A 16,593-nucleotide genomic window follows, 5' to 3' on the forward strand; every position below is an offset into this window, starting at 1 on the left:
TGGGTACCACACATGAAAACATATATACACGAGACGTATGTGTATTTATGTACGATATATGATTTAGTGGGGGCACAAGGAGTAGCGTTTAGTGGAAACAGCTTTTTAATGACACGTGGGTGGATTTGTTTTTATATTGGAACATTGGGAAATAGGTTGGTTAAGAATAAGATCTCTGTTGTAAACCATGTTGAATTGTATGACCACATTTATCTAGTCGTCAAATGCATAGTGCTAGCATAGTGAGCTAGCATAGTCTCCCTTTGTACGCCTATATATATCGTTAAATTCTTTAAGAAAGATATAAGTTTGATATATAGATCAATAAGAATTTCCTCTCTCGCTCTCTCTCAATCTCTTGAAATTCTCTTTTTATTTTCATTGATTTACAACACGTTATCAGCACGAATAGTCTCTACTCTCTTCGTTCTCGTCTCTCTGGGTTTCTCTAATCCTCATCAAAATTGGATATGGGTTTCTAATGAGAGATTTGAGAAGCAGCTAGTATCAAAACCCACTATAATCCTCACAAAGTCCCCATAGGAGCTTCGTTTGCTACGCGAGAGCCATGCCTCTGATTTTCCCAAACTGAGAGAAAGAGAGATGGCTAATACACAGTCCTCATCATGGAACGGAGCTTCCAGAATTGCGTCGAGGAATCTCCAAACAATCGGTACAGACCACGACCACGCAGATCGAGCCCACAGCGCGACACTTGGGCCGGTAAGAAAAGCAATTATGGACACTGCCACAGCAAATCCAGCAACTGGAATCCCGAAGGTGGTGCTGAACTCCTCCACCGGCCGTAAGGCCATGCCCGTGATTGGCTTTGGCACTGCGGCAGAATCCAACGATGCCTTGATATCGGCCGTCCTGGAGGCGATCAAGCTCGGTTATAGGCACTTTGACACGGCTTCCATGTATGGATCGGAGCAGGCTCTTGGAGAAGCTATTGCAGAAGCTCTTAAACTCGACCTTGTTGGCTCTCGGTGACCACCTTGAGCTAGCCGTCAAATGCACAGTGCATAGTGCCAGCATAGTACTGCATAGTAACTGGCATAGTAAATGGCCGACATCGCACAGTGTGCATAGTGCCAGCATAGTACTGCATAGTAACTGGCATAGTAAATGGCCGACATCGCACAGTGCATAGTGCCAGCATAGTACTGCATAGTAAATATGCACAGTGCCAGCATAGTACTGTATAGTAACTTGCATAGTTCCCTTTGTACGCCTATATATATCGTTGAATTCTTTAAGAAATTCATAAGTTTCATAAATTTCATAACTTCTTGAGTTCTCTCTCTCTCTCTCTCTCTCTCTCTCTCCTTTCGATAGTTTTATAACACGTTATCAGCACGAGAGTTCTGACGATCTTGAAGCTAATAGTCCTCTACTTCAAGTTCAGATGATACTGAAGATAGTAATCTTCTATTTCAAGTAAGTTTTTCAATATATCATTTGAAATCTTTAAAGTAAATATTGGTGAATTAAAATTTTCATAATTTACATATCAATTATATATGTGAATAATTTTATTCACATAGTTTAGATACAAGTTTTATTTATTCTTTTTGTACTTGTTATGAATTATTGATGATATAATTTATCTTAGAATGGAAATGGAGCATCCCTGAAGGATCGCTCTAAATCAATAATTTTATTGAGTACCTCATAATTTAAATGAGTGATACGTGTACCAAAAACTCATTATGATTTATGTACCTGAAGTTGCATAATTGAAATTGTAAAAAGAATATATATTTAAATGAACGTCTCGAATATGTTCCTGAAGTAGCAATATCGAGTATGCTTCTGCAATATGAAATGCAAACGTTCAGAATATATTCTAAATTTAAATCTGGTTTTTCAGAAACTGGGCAAAATAATGAGTTTTTGATAAGAATCATTAATCACGTCTTACTAGATCTACATCATTCCCTGAAATGAATGATAATGAATTTATATCATTCTATTCCCTGAAGTGAAAAGAATGATGCGTTTAATAAACTAAGAGATTGGACGTGATAATGAATATTTTTTCGAGTCAGAAGCTCGTATTGGAAAAGCTATAAGCTTTCTCTTTGAGATGATATTATACAATTATTGAATCAAATATTATGATGCATCAAAAAGTGATATGATTCAAAATATTTGTATCATTTATGGTTATCTTGATCATCGAAAATCAATTATGATAAGTCGAATGATTTTCATATGGACTTCCATAAAAGAACCAGAAGATTCTTTTACTATAAAGTCTTACCACCAGAAGTGGAAATAAAAATTTGCTTGAAACAAATAAGATGAAATTATTCGACATTATCTTGATTATCATATGTGAACCAGAAGTTCAGATGATAATTAAATTTTGGATGCAATAAGATAAAAATGTCTCATATTCTAGCTGCTAAAATCCCAGCGAGGATTGAAGTCCCTGTAGGACAATTAAGAAATTCATCAGTCTAAAAACATGTATAAAGGCATGTGAGACTTATCGATACAAAAGATAGAGTATCTCAAAAGAGAAAGGCACAAATAATTTGGTGCTCCTGAAGAGGCCATACCCACAAAACAAGCAATAAAGTCCATCCAAATTCTCTATATAAAATTCTCCTATATAAACTCTTGAAGAGTGTCTCCTGAAGAGGTTTTTCATGAAAATGTCTTCCCTTGAAGAGGGACAGGTACCTGAAAATAACGAGATCTCGTTACATTTCATGAATAATGGAGAAATTATGAATAGAAATAAAATCGTTGTCAACAACGTATTTCCATATGAGATGGCAATTGACATTACCAGAAGTAATGATGAAAGTGAATCAAGAATCGTCGAAGAATACGACGTAAAATATTGGCCAAATTTGAAAGAAACAATTCCTGCAGAATTGATTCACTAGTAAAATATGATGCATCGGGACTTATAGTCCAAACACCTAAAGAGGTGATGCTTGTTGAATGTCAGTGGGTATTTATAGAAAGGAAATAAAAATGTGATATATAAATCACGAGTCAGTTTCTCAATTCCTGCAGAATTGATATGCAGAATTGATATCACTAAGTAAAATGTGATAAATATTGACTTGAAGTCCAAATACCTAAAGAGGTGATTTTTGTTAAATATCAGTGGATATTTATATACATGATATAAAAAGCCTGAACCTTTTAATATGAAAATGTGATATAGAGATCACAAGTTAGTTTCTCGAAGAAACAATATTGATATGTTTTTAAAATGGTTGAAATCATATTGAGATTTTTATTAGCTTGAAAGTTACCGAGAGTTTGGATATGCATGATTAACTGCATATTTATATGGATCATTGGATCATGATATATATATATATATATATGAAAATCCCTGAAGGATAGAAAATGTCTGAAACTTCTAATATGAATACATCTGGAAATATGTATTCTATCAAGTTTCAAAGATCCTTATATGATCTAAAGCAATCCAAACGCAAATGAAAACAAGCTATTATTGCAGTTTATATATATGATTTAAATGTCATTGAAATTCCAGAAGAGCTCATAAAAAATGCACATATTTGAAATATAAATCTGAAACCCTTGCGGCTTCAAGGGGAAGATGGATGATGTTATTAGTCATGAAATGCCATCTTTTAATACAATTAGTACTTCAGATTCATATTATGGGTTTGATATGAAATGTGCATTATTAAAGAAGAAATAAAGCACACAGAACATTTACCAAAAGATAGAAACACAAATATGAATATTTGTGAAATATTATTTTATTATCTTGAAACAAGAATTACAGAAATTTAAGGCACTTTGCCTCATTCTTCAAATGCTCTTGTTCTTCAAGAATCTGCATGGCATCCCTATCTAAAGCGGTGGGCAATCGAAAAGAAGATTTAAGCAAGGATTTTAAATTCCTATTCTCTTGCTTTATTGATTCTATCTTCATGTTGGACTCCAGAAGAAGTCGCTGAAGTATAGCAATATTCTCGTGGAGATCGTCAACTCCACAAGTTCTGGATTGCAGTCGCTGAGAAAATGCGACAATAGATGATGAGTATCGGGTACCGAGACTCACAAGCTCATAGATAGCTTCATTATCTGCCCTACGAGTCAGATCATTATATTGCATGATAGCACCTGTGGTAGAAGCAGGAACAGCTGATGAACGAGGTGCAGAGTATCTCATATATTGGCCATGAGAAGATCGCTGAGCCATTGCAGAGTAAAAATGCAGAAAGAGATTGCAGAGTAAAAATGCAGTATGATTATAGAAAAGTGAAGAAGATGAGATGTGAATGAAGATGAGCTAAATATCTCTTTTATAGAGAAAAATTATGATACAACATCTCTCGTGAAGCAAGAGAAAAGAGACGACATATAGCTTCATAGCTCTGCGGCGCCCGACAGCACGCCTGACAGCTGAGGCGCCTGACAGCAAGCCTGACAGCTGCAGCACCTAACAGCACGCCTGACACCTACAGAGGAGTTGAAAATCTACGATGCTTGTCTGATCTCAAAAGGCTGGCCACCGTTTTTATTAAAAATGAGGTTAGCGGTTTAATGTTGATGAATTCTCCACTAACTGTATTATTTACAAGAACTCCAGAAGAGTACAACTCCAGAAGAGTAGTGATCAGCAGAAAGATCCAGTTGTGATTATTTTATCAACATGGATCAAGTCCACAGTTAGTTGGATGTACAAATGCGAGTTATCTTTCAGATACACACAAGAAGATCATTGCAATTCATGAGAAGAAAATTGAAATTGATATCAAGAAGGTACGGTCAAGTAAAAAATCTGGCAGATTTATTCACTAAAGCATTACCAACTGCAACATTTAAGAAGATTATGCAGAACATTGGAATGCGGAGGTTTGAAGACCTGTTATCATGCACTTTTCAGGGGGAGTAACGTCTTGAAGACTTATGCTGATTGTACTCTTTTTCCTTCGCTAAGGTTTTATCCCACTGGGTTTTCCTTCGCAAGGTTTTAATGAGGCAATCTTAAAGCATTTTACGGTACACATGAATATTGTACTCTTTTTCCTTCGCCATTGGTTTTTTCCCACAGGGTTTTTCCTTGGCAAGGTTTTAACGAGGCATATTCATTATATGTGGTCATCCAAAGGAATTTCCTCTCTCGCTCTCTCTCAATCTCTTGAAATTCTCTTTTTATTTTCATTGATTTACAACAATCTCAACATTATCATAAATAAATAAAAATTGAATAATCCGTTTGGGTGTTTGTCTATGAATATTGGGGGGGTCGGATTTGGTGAAAAGTCGTAGTCAGACAAGGGCACATTTACTACTGTTGTTTTTATTGTGTTCATGGTTCATGCTCCATAATAATTGATTATATGTGATATCGAAGAGAAAAAAAACATGTCATGGTTTTTCTACCATAACCAAATCATGATATAACAGTGTTTTCTAACACAAGTTTAACATTAGAAGTAAATGACTATTATAATGATTTGGTATTGATATCAAGTTTTTCCTCAACACCTTTGACAATTGGAGTGCCAATTAAACAAATAAATTGATTCTTTAATCGATGGCGTGCGTAACGTTGTATAGTAGATTTTTGCTTAGAGAGAGAGAGAGAGAGTAGGAATTATTAGATAGTAGTCTTAAGACGATTCTAAAACTAGAAATCGAAATATGAAAATTGTAATTTTTGGTTACACTGTAAATGTTTTGGAATGAAGGAAAATGACCAATATATATATATATATAGAGTACTGATACGATAGAGTGTGCTTAGAAGAAAGGAGAATGAGTGTATATATATATATAATACCAAGTACTGGTCCAAACATTGGCACACACATGGGTCAAGATTGTGGTGGGGTGGGTGGATCGGGATGAATATTGAGGGCTATGCAAAATTGGCCAGAAACGAAAAAGTTGGAAGAAAAAAACCAAGGAGATAGCAAAAGAAAAGAAAGAGAATGACAGTGGGGGAGGAGGGCGACGTGAGGAGGGAGATGACGAGGCCATAGACAGGGAGTCTCTGTGCATGCCACAATATCCTTGAATTGGACAAAAAGAATATGGATTTATATAGAAATATCAATCCACTAGGTGCATGAAACAAAGGGAATCTACACTAGTTATAAGCCAAGGGACTGATATTAGGTTGAAAAGGAAGGAGGACCATCTCATATAATATATATATATATATATAGAGAGAGAGTTGCTACGCATCCGCAACTGTGCGGATGCACACTGCACACATTTTGTATTTTTTATTTTTTTTAATTTTTAGACTCCTCTCTCTCATCTACGTCTCTCTCTCCTCAAGATTTTCTCTCTCTTCGACCCCTCTCTCTCTCATCAAGTTTTTTCTCTCTCTTCGACCTCTCTCTCTCCTCAAGCTCTCTCTCTTCGACCTCTCTCTCTCTCCTGAAGATCTCTCTCATCAGCTCTCTCTCTCATCAAACTTTCTCTCTCAGCAAATCCCTCTCTCTCTATGCGACCTCTCTCTCTCCTCAAGCTCTCTCTCTCCTCAAGCTTTTTCTCTCTCCTCAAGCTCTCTCTCATCAGCTCTCTCATCAAACTTTCTCTCTCAGCAAATCCCTCTCTCTCTCTATGCGACCTCTCTCTCTCCTCAAGCTCTCTCTCTCATCAAGATTTTTCTCTCTCTTCGACCTCTCTCTCTCCTCATGGTTTAGAGATGATAAGCACGACGAGGACGAGGGGGAGAGGGGGAGAGTGCACTGCGACGATCGGGAGAGAGGGGGGATACGATCAGTAAAGAGGAGGCGACGAGCTCGAGCCCTAATTCTGTATCTAAAAGTTAAATGTAAAAATCCAAAGGGAGGAAATCGAAAAGCTAAGGAGATTTTCGTCATTAAGCCACTGTCACGTATGGTGTGCATGGGCTGATCCCAAACAGGGGCTGCTCCCAATAATATTTTATATATATATTTGTATGTCACGTATATATCTAGCTTATAATCGACAATTGGATGTGATTTGTTAGGAAAATTTTAGATTATTCTTTACTAAATTATTATTTGAATAATGGGCATATATATATATATATGTGCGCGCGCGCATGTGTGTGTGTCTCATTAATTATTATGGGTTATAATTTATACAGATTATTCATAAAAGTATGTTATCCTTGAAGGTCATATGTTATTTAAAAAATATCAAAAATTCTATTTAGAGTCATTTTTGTGTACTTTTATATCTACTCTATTGATGTGATTAACTGTGTATTAAAAAAATTAATATAATCAATCATATTAGTAAAATGTATAAAAAATACGTAAAACTGATTATATACAATATTACTCTTTGAATATATCTTCTAAGTTTATTAATTAAAGAGGTAGCAAGCCCATTAACAAATTAAATATGATGAGAATTATCCACAAGTAAACCTATTAAGTATCAACTATGGATGGCCTTTTGTATTTTTATTTTTTTTATAATTTCATATTTGCACAACCAAAAGCATAATTTTGGCTGACATCAGGAAACTTAAAGACTACGACACTAAATAAAACTACATGAGTTGGGCATGGAAAAATGTTTGAATTCAGATTAATTTGATGGAAAAGTTGGAAGTCAGACAAGGGCACGTACATTTAATGATTGCATTAGAAACGTTGGGTTCATAATCCTTGCCTCGTAATAATGATGGTATTGGAGAAATTCCACCGCCTATGATTTTTGGTTATAATAATAATAATATTAGTAGGAAATGTAAATATTATATAATTTTTTTTTAAGAATAACATCTATTATTAAAAAATTAATTTTTTTTATATAAACTTCTTGATTAATTATTTTCTTTCAAAAAGATTATGCAATATTTACTTTTCCATAATTATAAATATCATTTAAATTAAAAAAAGGAATGAAAGAAACGCTTCCTTCTAAATTTTATAGGGAGTTTGGAAAGTATGATAGTCCCTACAAAGCTTTTGTCCATCATAAGCTCTGAGACTTGCCCATTATTCTCAAATCTCGAGTGAAAATGTTTGACGTCAACTTTAGCAATTATTATGGTTGGGTGTGATTGGATTATTAGGGTTTGTTCATTGACTTGCACCATGGTTATAGAGCTGTAATGCAGCACATTATGGCTAGCAATGGGTGAGAGATCTTTGTAATGATTCTGAACAAGCAAGGTTGTGACAAAAAGTTTTGGGTGTGTAGCACGAATATTTGGAGCTCAAAAAGCTAAATGACAAAAAATTTCGATCTTGTATTTTATAGCCATCCATAGGAATGAAAAACATAAAAGAGCAATGTAATGTAGTTGTTGTTCAAATACCAATACTATTTCATGTAGTTGTTCGATCATATCACGTAATACGTTTAGTAACGGTTTGATTTTAAAGATGAGTCATCTAAACTCATACAGAAAGATACTCTTTTATCCAAATATTTATTTTAAAATCACTTTCTAATCTAAGATCATCTCAATTCTTAATCCAAACACACAAATTTCAAAAACTATCTCATCTCATCTCAACTCAACAATCTTCCTGATATTTACAAACTATCTTAACCCATCTCTATATTCAAACGAGTCCTTAGTATAACTATATAACTATAAAATATCAATCGATCTAAACCATTAATCAATTAGGAATACATACTACATCCAGGCTGTTTCTCAAAGGGAGTCATCTACTGCAATTTTAAATTGCCTTATTAATGAAGTTAAGCTTTTGTTTTCTGATTTTGAGTGGAAGATTAGGCATGTCAAACGTGAACCAAATGGGATGGCACATATTCTAACTAAAGAGGCTACATCTCTTAATACTGAACTTATAAATATTGTTTCTATCCATTCATGTATTTCTACTCTTGTATTGGCTGAACGCCAAAATTGTTATTGATTTGAATGACTATGTTTTTATATTCTCCAAAAAAAAGAAAAGAAAAAAGAATACATATGATCGCCTTTGTTTTTGGTTTATTTTGTTACTTATTTGCATTATCAAGACTGTAATTTTGGCTGATAAAAATAAATATAAGAGAAATAGATACATAAATTGAACTATAATATTTATTATTGCATGTGTGAATATTTATTATAAAGTTTGAGAGACTTTATTTAAGTTTTTATCCAATAAAATATATAAATTTTTGTTGGGCTTGGAAAATCCTTTATTTGGGCATGTGGCTGATGAATTGTCATTCACTTTTGTTGCTCTTTTAAATTGGGCTGAAATTCGAGAAAACTTAAAAAAAATGGGCTGAAACTTTAACAAACCCAACGGACTTCCGTTCGACGCGCGGCGCTCTTGCACGACAACACGTAAGCAGCGACATGACCGAGCAAAGAGTGTTGCGTAGGCCATGGCGAACCATGAGGCGTGCATCCTCCCCCAACACTCGAAGCTAGAGATAGTTTGTGAGATCCGAAACTTCGCACAATTCTTTAATATTATTCACTATCTGTGCTGAAAACCAAGCGCCCCAACAGTTCCGGCAACCAATTGATTGTAGAGATAGATCCAAACCAGCAGCTTGAAAGTCATTTCGTCCTAAAGGCACTTTTTCTTTCTGTACTTTATCTTCGTTTAGCCATCTTCTTCTGATAATTTTTTTAAAGAAAATTATATCCCAGTTGGCTTTGCAAATTCATCTTCTTTTTCTGTTTGGACTTGAAGCGTGATGGGGAGGAAGGATTATTTGGCCATGAAAACTGATCCGGCCACGGCGGATTTGATCGACTCTGATATCAAAGAACTCAAGATCGCCGCAAAGAGGCTCATCACTCATGCCACTAAGCTTGGTGGCCTCGGCTTTGGGACTTCTTTTCTCAAATGGGTCGCTTCCTTCGCTGCAATGTGAGTTTTTTTGTCGCCACCATGAATTCTATATCTGATTGTTCTTAACATTTGTGTTTGGTACATCTCTAGTTGTTTGGTATTTCATAACTTAATGTTTCTAATGTAACGTGTATGCAATAGTTTTATATGTTATGCCTAGAAAAGGGAGATTGATATTAAGGTCAGTATCTTTGTCGTTATAGGGAATAATCCTTGTTGAAAATGATACTTATTAATTTTAAATCTCCCTTTCTTTTCCAAATAAAATTTTGTAAATGGTGTTTACCTCTGTCGATCTCCTTATTGTCAAGGTCAAAATGTGTACGGATTTGAATACTATTTTTTGCACTTTTAGGGGCCGGTTTGTTGTCATCAATCATTTATTGTCTAATACAATTACCATGTGCGAGCTCGTACATGAAACCAACGTAGAAAAGGAATTTGACATTTTTATTTGAGATGTAGAGTAGAGTTAGGGTTCTAGTTCGGGACCCCTATTTTGGTACTATGTTGAATTACCATACCCCAAAAAAATTAAACTGATAAGAAAAGGTTAATTTTATCAATTAAATAAATTATATTGTCTAACAGATCCTGTACATTCTGTTGCTTTTAGATGGTTCATACTGAATCAGATGAATAAATTTTCCAGCCTATAGTTTGTGAACTGGTGTACAACAAGGCTCTGATTGTACTGCTACATATTCAGTTAATTAGTATCCATAGGTAGGATGGGATTGAGGGAGAGCTCAAGTTTGGAGTGCTATTTGCTTTCCTGAACATCCAACAATTTGAGTTGTCAGATTGTGATATTATCATTTCTCTTTCAACATTTTGACAAATCAGATTTACCCTGAAGCCATATGACACCTAGGCTTTTAAAGTGGAACTGTTAGTAGCATTCTCTTTCAATAATCGTGAGCCATGACTGGATACAAAATGTACTTTTTTGTTAAATTCATCTTATAATAAAACTTTTGTTTCAAATATAAAGGTATCCTAGTTTGCTATAGAAGCATATAAAAAATATAAAAGCTTTTTTTTTTCAAAATGTCGGGAAACCTCTCCCAGGCAAGATCCTTTGGACTCACCATTGCAGAATAAATCCCAGTCTCGTGCACCGCATTGAATAGTATTGATACATTATCACCTCTACATTTTCTTTTCTTTTTTATTTGATGGAAGTAAATGTTTTGGTATGATGTCTCTTTCACCTTGGGGAAGTATTGTATAATAATCTGGGGCCCATTTAAGAAGCAGGATATTTTCCTTTCAACTCAAATGTAGTTTTTTTAATATATTTTGTTCGTATTGACATATCTAATCAAAGAATGTTGTTTTGTGTTTTTTTTTTGAAAATGTTGGTCGCAGAGCAAAATCTTATTATTATTTTTTTCCTTCATATATGCTTCAGTTGCTTCCCGCACTTGTATATGTAAGCACTACAGTTCCAAAGAGTACCATGTTTTAACATTAATTTCATTTTTTGTTGCAGTTATTTGCTGATATTGGATCGAACCAACTGGAGAACAAACATGCTGACTTCACTTTTAGTCCCTTACATATTCTTTAGCCTTCCTTCGGTGTTGTTCAATTTTTTCAGGTCATAATTCCTAATGGTGGCACATTTTTTCTTTCTTTTATTTTTCCTTTGTTTTTTAGTATCTTCTGCTGCTTTATTTCTTGATAAATTTTCTACAAAACTATTCAGAGGAGAGGTAGGGAGATGGATTGCTTTCATCGCAGTTATACTAAGGCTTTTCTTCCCGCGACACTTCCCAGGTATATGCTTCAGTCACCAACCATACATCTTACATGTCACTTTTAAGCATATCTCGCTTTGCCATCCTCCTCACCATTGTCACCATTGTCTGAAACAACTCATTGATTCTTTTCATCTGAATTATGTTTCTTATAAATATCACAACTCATTGATTCCAGCACCTGTATGTGTGAGTGCAACATTTTTCTGCCAGGCTTCATGAGTTGTACAGACTCTAATACTTCCTTAGACACTACTTAAGAAAACACAGGAAGATAGTGTTCAGTTGCTTGTATTTGCTGTACGTGTGAATGACTCTAAACATGTCATTGTCATACTCACTGTTCTTGTTCACAGAGTTATTACTTGATATCTGCAGATTGGCTGGAGATGCCAGGATCTTTGATTCTTCTCCTGGTTGTGGCTCCCAGCTTCTTTGCACACACCTTGAAGGATAGCTGGGTTGGTGTCGTGATATGCCTTATCATTGGTTGTTACCTATTGCAAGAGCACATCCGAGCTTCTGGTGGATTCAGAAATTCCTTCACTCAAACCCATGGAATATCGAACACGGTTGGCATTATCGTTCTGTTAGTCTATCCTGTATGGGCACTTGTCGTCCACTTCCTCTAGGCACAAGATTATCTATCTCTCTAGTCTTGATTTATCTTCCTTGATCCGCAACATCTAGCCATAATTTTATTTTCAATGTTTCGTACATTGTTTTCTCAGTTTAAAGTTGGATTGATTTTCAATATTTTCCCTTACAATTTCCAACTTATTCAATTTTAATGCTTTTATGGCTTGTCAAGTTACATTAGATTTTTCATGTATTTGTTGTGGCGTTATTTTTTTTTTTTATCCTACAGACTATTATGCTCTCAGAAAATAGTTTTTTTATTTGCGGTGAAGTTTTTCTCGTAGCAGTTGTTGTCCCTTCTTTCTAACATCTTGAACATTTCATGGAACATCCTTCGAACCATATATTTTTACAAGAATTTCGCGACATTTTAAATTTTAAATACGCCATTTTGATACGGTGAAGTCTTTTAGTTTATTTATTTTTTAAATTCTACACTTTAAAATGTTAATAATTAATGTTAATTTATCTGGGGATTATAAATAGAAGAGAATGTTACATACAGTCGTGGAGTGTACAAGCGAGTCAGCGACATGTAATCACTTTAAAAAAATAAGATCTATTATTAAAAAATTAATTTTTTTTAATAGGTTCTATATTTATTCACTTTTTTTTAAATGATTGTACGGTATTTACACACTCACGGCTCTATATATATATATATATGTTAAACCTAAGGTTTCAAAATTTGTGTAATTATATATCTACACATAGATTTTGATGATAACAAATTAATTCAAAGAATAAAGAAGTCTTAAGTTCAAGTTGTCTACACAATGGAGTCAAGCATATCAAGAAAACAAGTATGAGCAAAAATGGAACAAATTTATATTAAAGTTATAGAGTAATGTTGTAAATCTCTTAAAAATTCGAAATTAGGATTAAGGCTCAAAATTAATATTTTATCATAAAACATTAAAATACATTTTCCACATGTGCATGAATATATTGAAAATTAAATTTGAAAATTTTGAAAGATGATTGATTGTTATCTTTCACATGTGCATACCTTGATTAAAGGGTTGAACTTTGAAAATATTAAAAATGATTGATTGTCATCTTTCACATATGCATGTTTTATTTGAATATTTTCAAAAGTGATTGATATTTTTTTTTTACTTATGCAAAATGTAGATGATTTTGTTTGAAATATTGAAAAGTAAAATATGCTCCTTTTGTCATATGCAAAAAGTAAAAGATTAGGTTTGAATTTTTTGAAAAGTAAAGTGTGCTCCTTTTGTCATATGCCAAAAGTAAAAGATTAGGTTTGAAATTTTTGAAAAGTAAAGTGTGCTCCTTTTGTCATATGCCAAAAGTAAAAGATTAGGTTTGAAATTTTTGAAAAAATAAATGATGTTGTTTTTTACAATTCAAAAAGAAGAACCTTTTATTTGAATTTTTTGAAAAAGTAAATGATGTTGTCTTTGACATGTGAATTTTTTTAAATTTGAATATGAAGTCTCATATGCCTATAAATAGATCATTTGAGAGTTTTACATTCACAACACCAAGAGCATATAACATTCATTCAAAACTTCCATTCTCTCTTCTCTAAGCATTGAGCCTTAATCCTTATTCATTTTGAGAGATATAGTTTATGCTGTATTGTTCTTACTTCACTCATTGATAAGTGTTTTCTGATATTTTACCCATTATCAGTTCTTGTATCAGTAAAAGGGTGTGTATAACCTTTATGCGTGTAGAAAGTATTCTACACAGGGAATAGTTGAATCACCATGTGTAAGGTGTAGGGATGTAACCGGTCCGATTTTGAATAAAATTTAGGACCGAACCGGTATATATCGGTTTTGCATTTTTCAAAATGATTATGCACCGGTTACCCTCCTAAACCGATACTCCGATTTTACCGGTTTCCGGTCTGGTTTGGTCCGGTTTTACCGGTTTTAATGTACTATATTATATATTATATAATATATATAATATAGTATATAATACTATAATGATAATATATTATAGTAAATTATAATATATATTATAATTGTATTATAAACTATAATGATATATTATAATATATAACATAATGATATATTATATTATATTATAATATATAGTGATATAGTATAAGTATAACTATTAATATGCACTATATAATATTAGTTATATATTAGTATAACTATTAATATAATAAATAAAATGATATAAGATTTAAAAATTTAATATTCTATTAATTATTAATTTATCATATAGTACAAAACTATTTTATCTATAGTTATATATTATATATAAATATTATATACAATATAACAAATTAAAATATATATATAAATCGGTCTGGTCCGGTTTTAGAAAAAGAAAAATTGGAACTGGACCGATTTTGATCGGTTTTAAGAAAACTAAAACCGATACCGGACCGAACCAACCTCGGAACCGGACCGATGCCACCGGTTTGGTCCGGTCCGGTCCGGTTTACTGGTTTATCGGTTTTATTTTACACCCCTAGTAAGGTGATTGCAAGTGTAGAGAGTGTTCTACACGGATCCTTTGTAGCAGTGTTGTTCAAATGTGTAATAGGTTTCTATCTCCACCTAAAGAGGTTGAATAGTAGATTTGGAGATCCTCAAGGGGTAGCTGGAGGCGAGAACGTAGGCAGCGGGGCCGAACCTCGTTAACATACTGAATTTACTTCTCTTACCCTTACTCTTTATATTTATTACTGTTTCGTATTTTGTTTATATTTTATATTGTATATTTGATTTATAATTGTTATTTTTTTTTTAAATATAACTTAATTTACCCTCCTCTTATATTAGTCATCTGGACAATAATATATATATATATATATTATCTAAATAGAAATGGATTTTCATTCTTATTTTTCTTTCTACAATCAATACGTTGAATCATTTGGGGCCTCTACTTTATATTAGGCCGTTTACGGTCTTCTGCCAGTTTAAAACTCAAAACTTAGGTCAGTTTGGTTATTCAATTCTTTTCAATTTATTTTATTTTATCTCATTTAATTATTATAATATTTTTAAATTTCAATACAAAATATAATAAAAAATTTAAAATTTTCAAATATCAAAATAATAATAATATTAAAAAATAATATTTTAATAATATTTTATTCAAATTTTAACTTTTATCTCTACTCAACTTAATATTCAAACACAATCAAGTTTCCTTGTCAGCTCAAAACTTCTAGTTATAGACAGTGAAATGGTTTTTGTCGTATTTAAACCAGGATGTTATCCAGTTATTTGATAGGATTAAATAATCCAATTTATTAAATACATGGAAAATAATTTACTTGTTATAAACTATCTTGAATTGTATGACCACATTTAGTTAGCCGTCAAATGTATAGTGCTAGTCGTCAAAAGCATAGTCTCTTTTGTAACCCTATATATATGAGTATATTGATGTTATATAAAAAAGAGATCAATAAGAGAATCTCCTCTCTCGTTCTCTCTCAATCTCTTGAAACTCTCTCATTTTTCATTGAGTTCATAACACGTTATCAGCACGATGCAATTTTTTCCACCACCTAGCAGGCCAACTCCATCTACTCTATTTTCCTCGGTTGCCGTGGGTATCTCTGGGTTCTCCGGCATCGACATCGATCTCTTCAAACCCAAACAACAAGAGCACTCGGTCTGATCTTGAGATGGCACCAAAAATCTACAGTAAATTTTCCAAGTGTGGAGGGAACAAACTCTTCGAGAAATTCTCCTCCGATCTTGTTAGCGGAGGCGTGAAATTCTCCGAGAAGATTCTATTCGTATATGGTGCAAGGATCTGAGAAATAATTATCAAATTACTTCCAATACAGATGAGATAACAGTTTCCGCACAAGGATAAGTCTCAGAACGATTGGAACTGTCCGCGAATGGGATCTCTGGTCCCGATTCGGCGTTCCTAACCGAGCTGTAGGAGATTTTGGCGGCCAAAACCAAAGCAAGTTAAGCTTGCCGGTGGAAATTGGTAACCGAGAGAAATAGAATGAGCAGTGAACCGAGCCAGGGGGAGAGTGACCGCAGAAGAAACACCGAGCGCACCACCTAATTCGAAGACGTTTTCTTTTCAGGCGCTGAAGGATATCATTTCTAGCTATCCATCATAGCTTACAACCGAAGGACACCTATCAAAAATGGAATAAAGAAATCTTTCCGATTCTTCATCTGGGTTCGTAGTTGAGAGCCATGTAACTTGATTTCCCGCGTTTTGGATTTTCACGAGGACGCACGAGCGAAGGTGTTGCAAACCAGGATTCGATGCTTAAATCCGTGGGAATCGGTAGGATCCTGAGGGAGGAGGAACTTTGTGCTGTGCAAGAAGCAGAGGCAGCCATAGATGACAGAAGGTAGGTCAGAGATGATAGCTAAAAAGCGAACTAGCAATTGGAAAGCATGGCTTAACAAGCCCTTAGGCAAGAACAT

At 33.9% G+C, this 16,593-nt stretch overlaps 1 protein-coding gene across 2 annotated transcripts; it reads left to right on the top strand.

Moving 5' to 3' along the window:
• Window positions 1–9,283: 9,283 nt before the first annotated feature.
• On the top strand, window positions 9,284–12,368 carry LOC122306609 (cold-regulated 413 plasma membrane protein 2-like). 2 transcript variants are annotated; one of them, XM_043119049.1, is made up of 5 exons: window positions 9,284–9,524; window positions 9,630–9,809; window positions 11,287–11,394; window positions 11,503–11,573; window positions 11,933–12,368. In XM_043119049.1, the coding sequence occupies exons 2-5, from the start codon at window positions 9,634–9,636 to the stop codon at window positions 12,184–12,186; spliced, it is 609 nt and encodes a 202-aa protein (XP_042974983.1). In that variant the 5' UTR covers window positions 9,284–9,524; window positions 9,630–9,633; the 3' UTR covers window positions 12,187–12,368. The 2 variants fall into 2 exon arrangements, with proteins under 2 accessions (XP_042974983.1, XP_042974975.1); XM_043119041.1 differs by having other exon boundaries at window positions 9,285–9,509.
• Window positions 12,369–16,593: the final 4,225 nt, after the last annotated feature.

This window comes from Carya illinoinensis, chromosome 1, assembly GCF_018687715.1.
Source record: "Carya illinoinensis cultivar Pawnee chromosome 1, C.illinoinensisPawnee_v1, whole genome shotgun sequence".
Lineage (NCBI taxonomy): Eukaryota > Viridiplantae > Streptophyta > Magnoliopsida > Fagales > Juglandaceae > Carya > Carya illinoinensis.

Bases quoted from the DNA above. Each gene is read 5' to 3' on its own strand.
- LOC122306609 (XM_043119049.1), top strand. From the start codon at position 9,634: ATGGGGAGGAAGGATTATTTGGCCATGAAAACTGATCCGGCCACGGCG. The intron at 9,810-11,286 runs GTGAGTTTTTTT...TTTTTGTTGCAG, and splicing joins GTCGCTTCCTTCGCTGCAAT to TTATTTGCTGATATTGGATC. The intron at 11,395-11,502 runs GTCATAATTCCT...AAAACTATTCAG, and splicing joins GTGTTGTTCAATTTTTTCAG to AGGAGAGGTAGGGAGATGGA.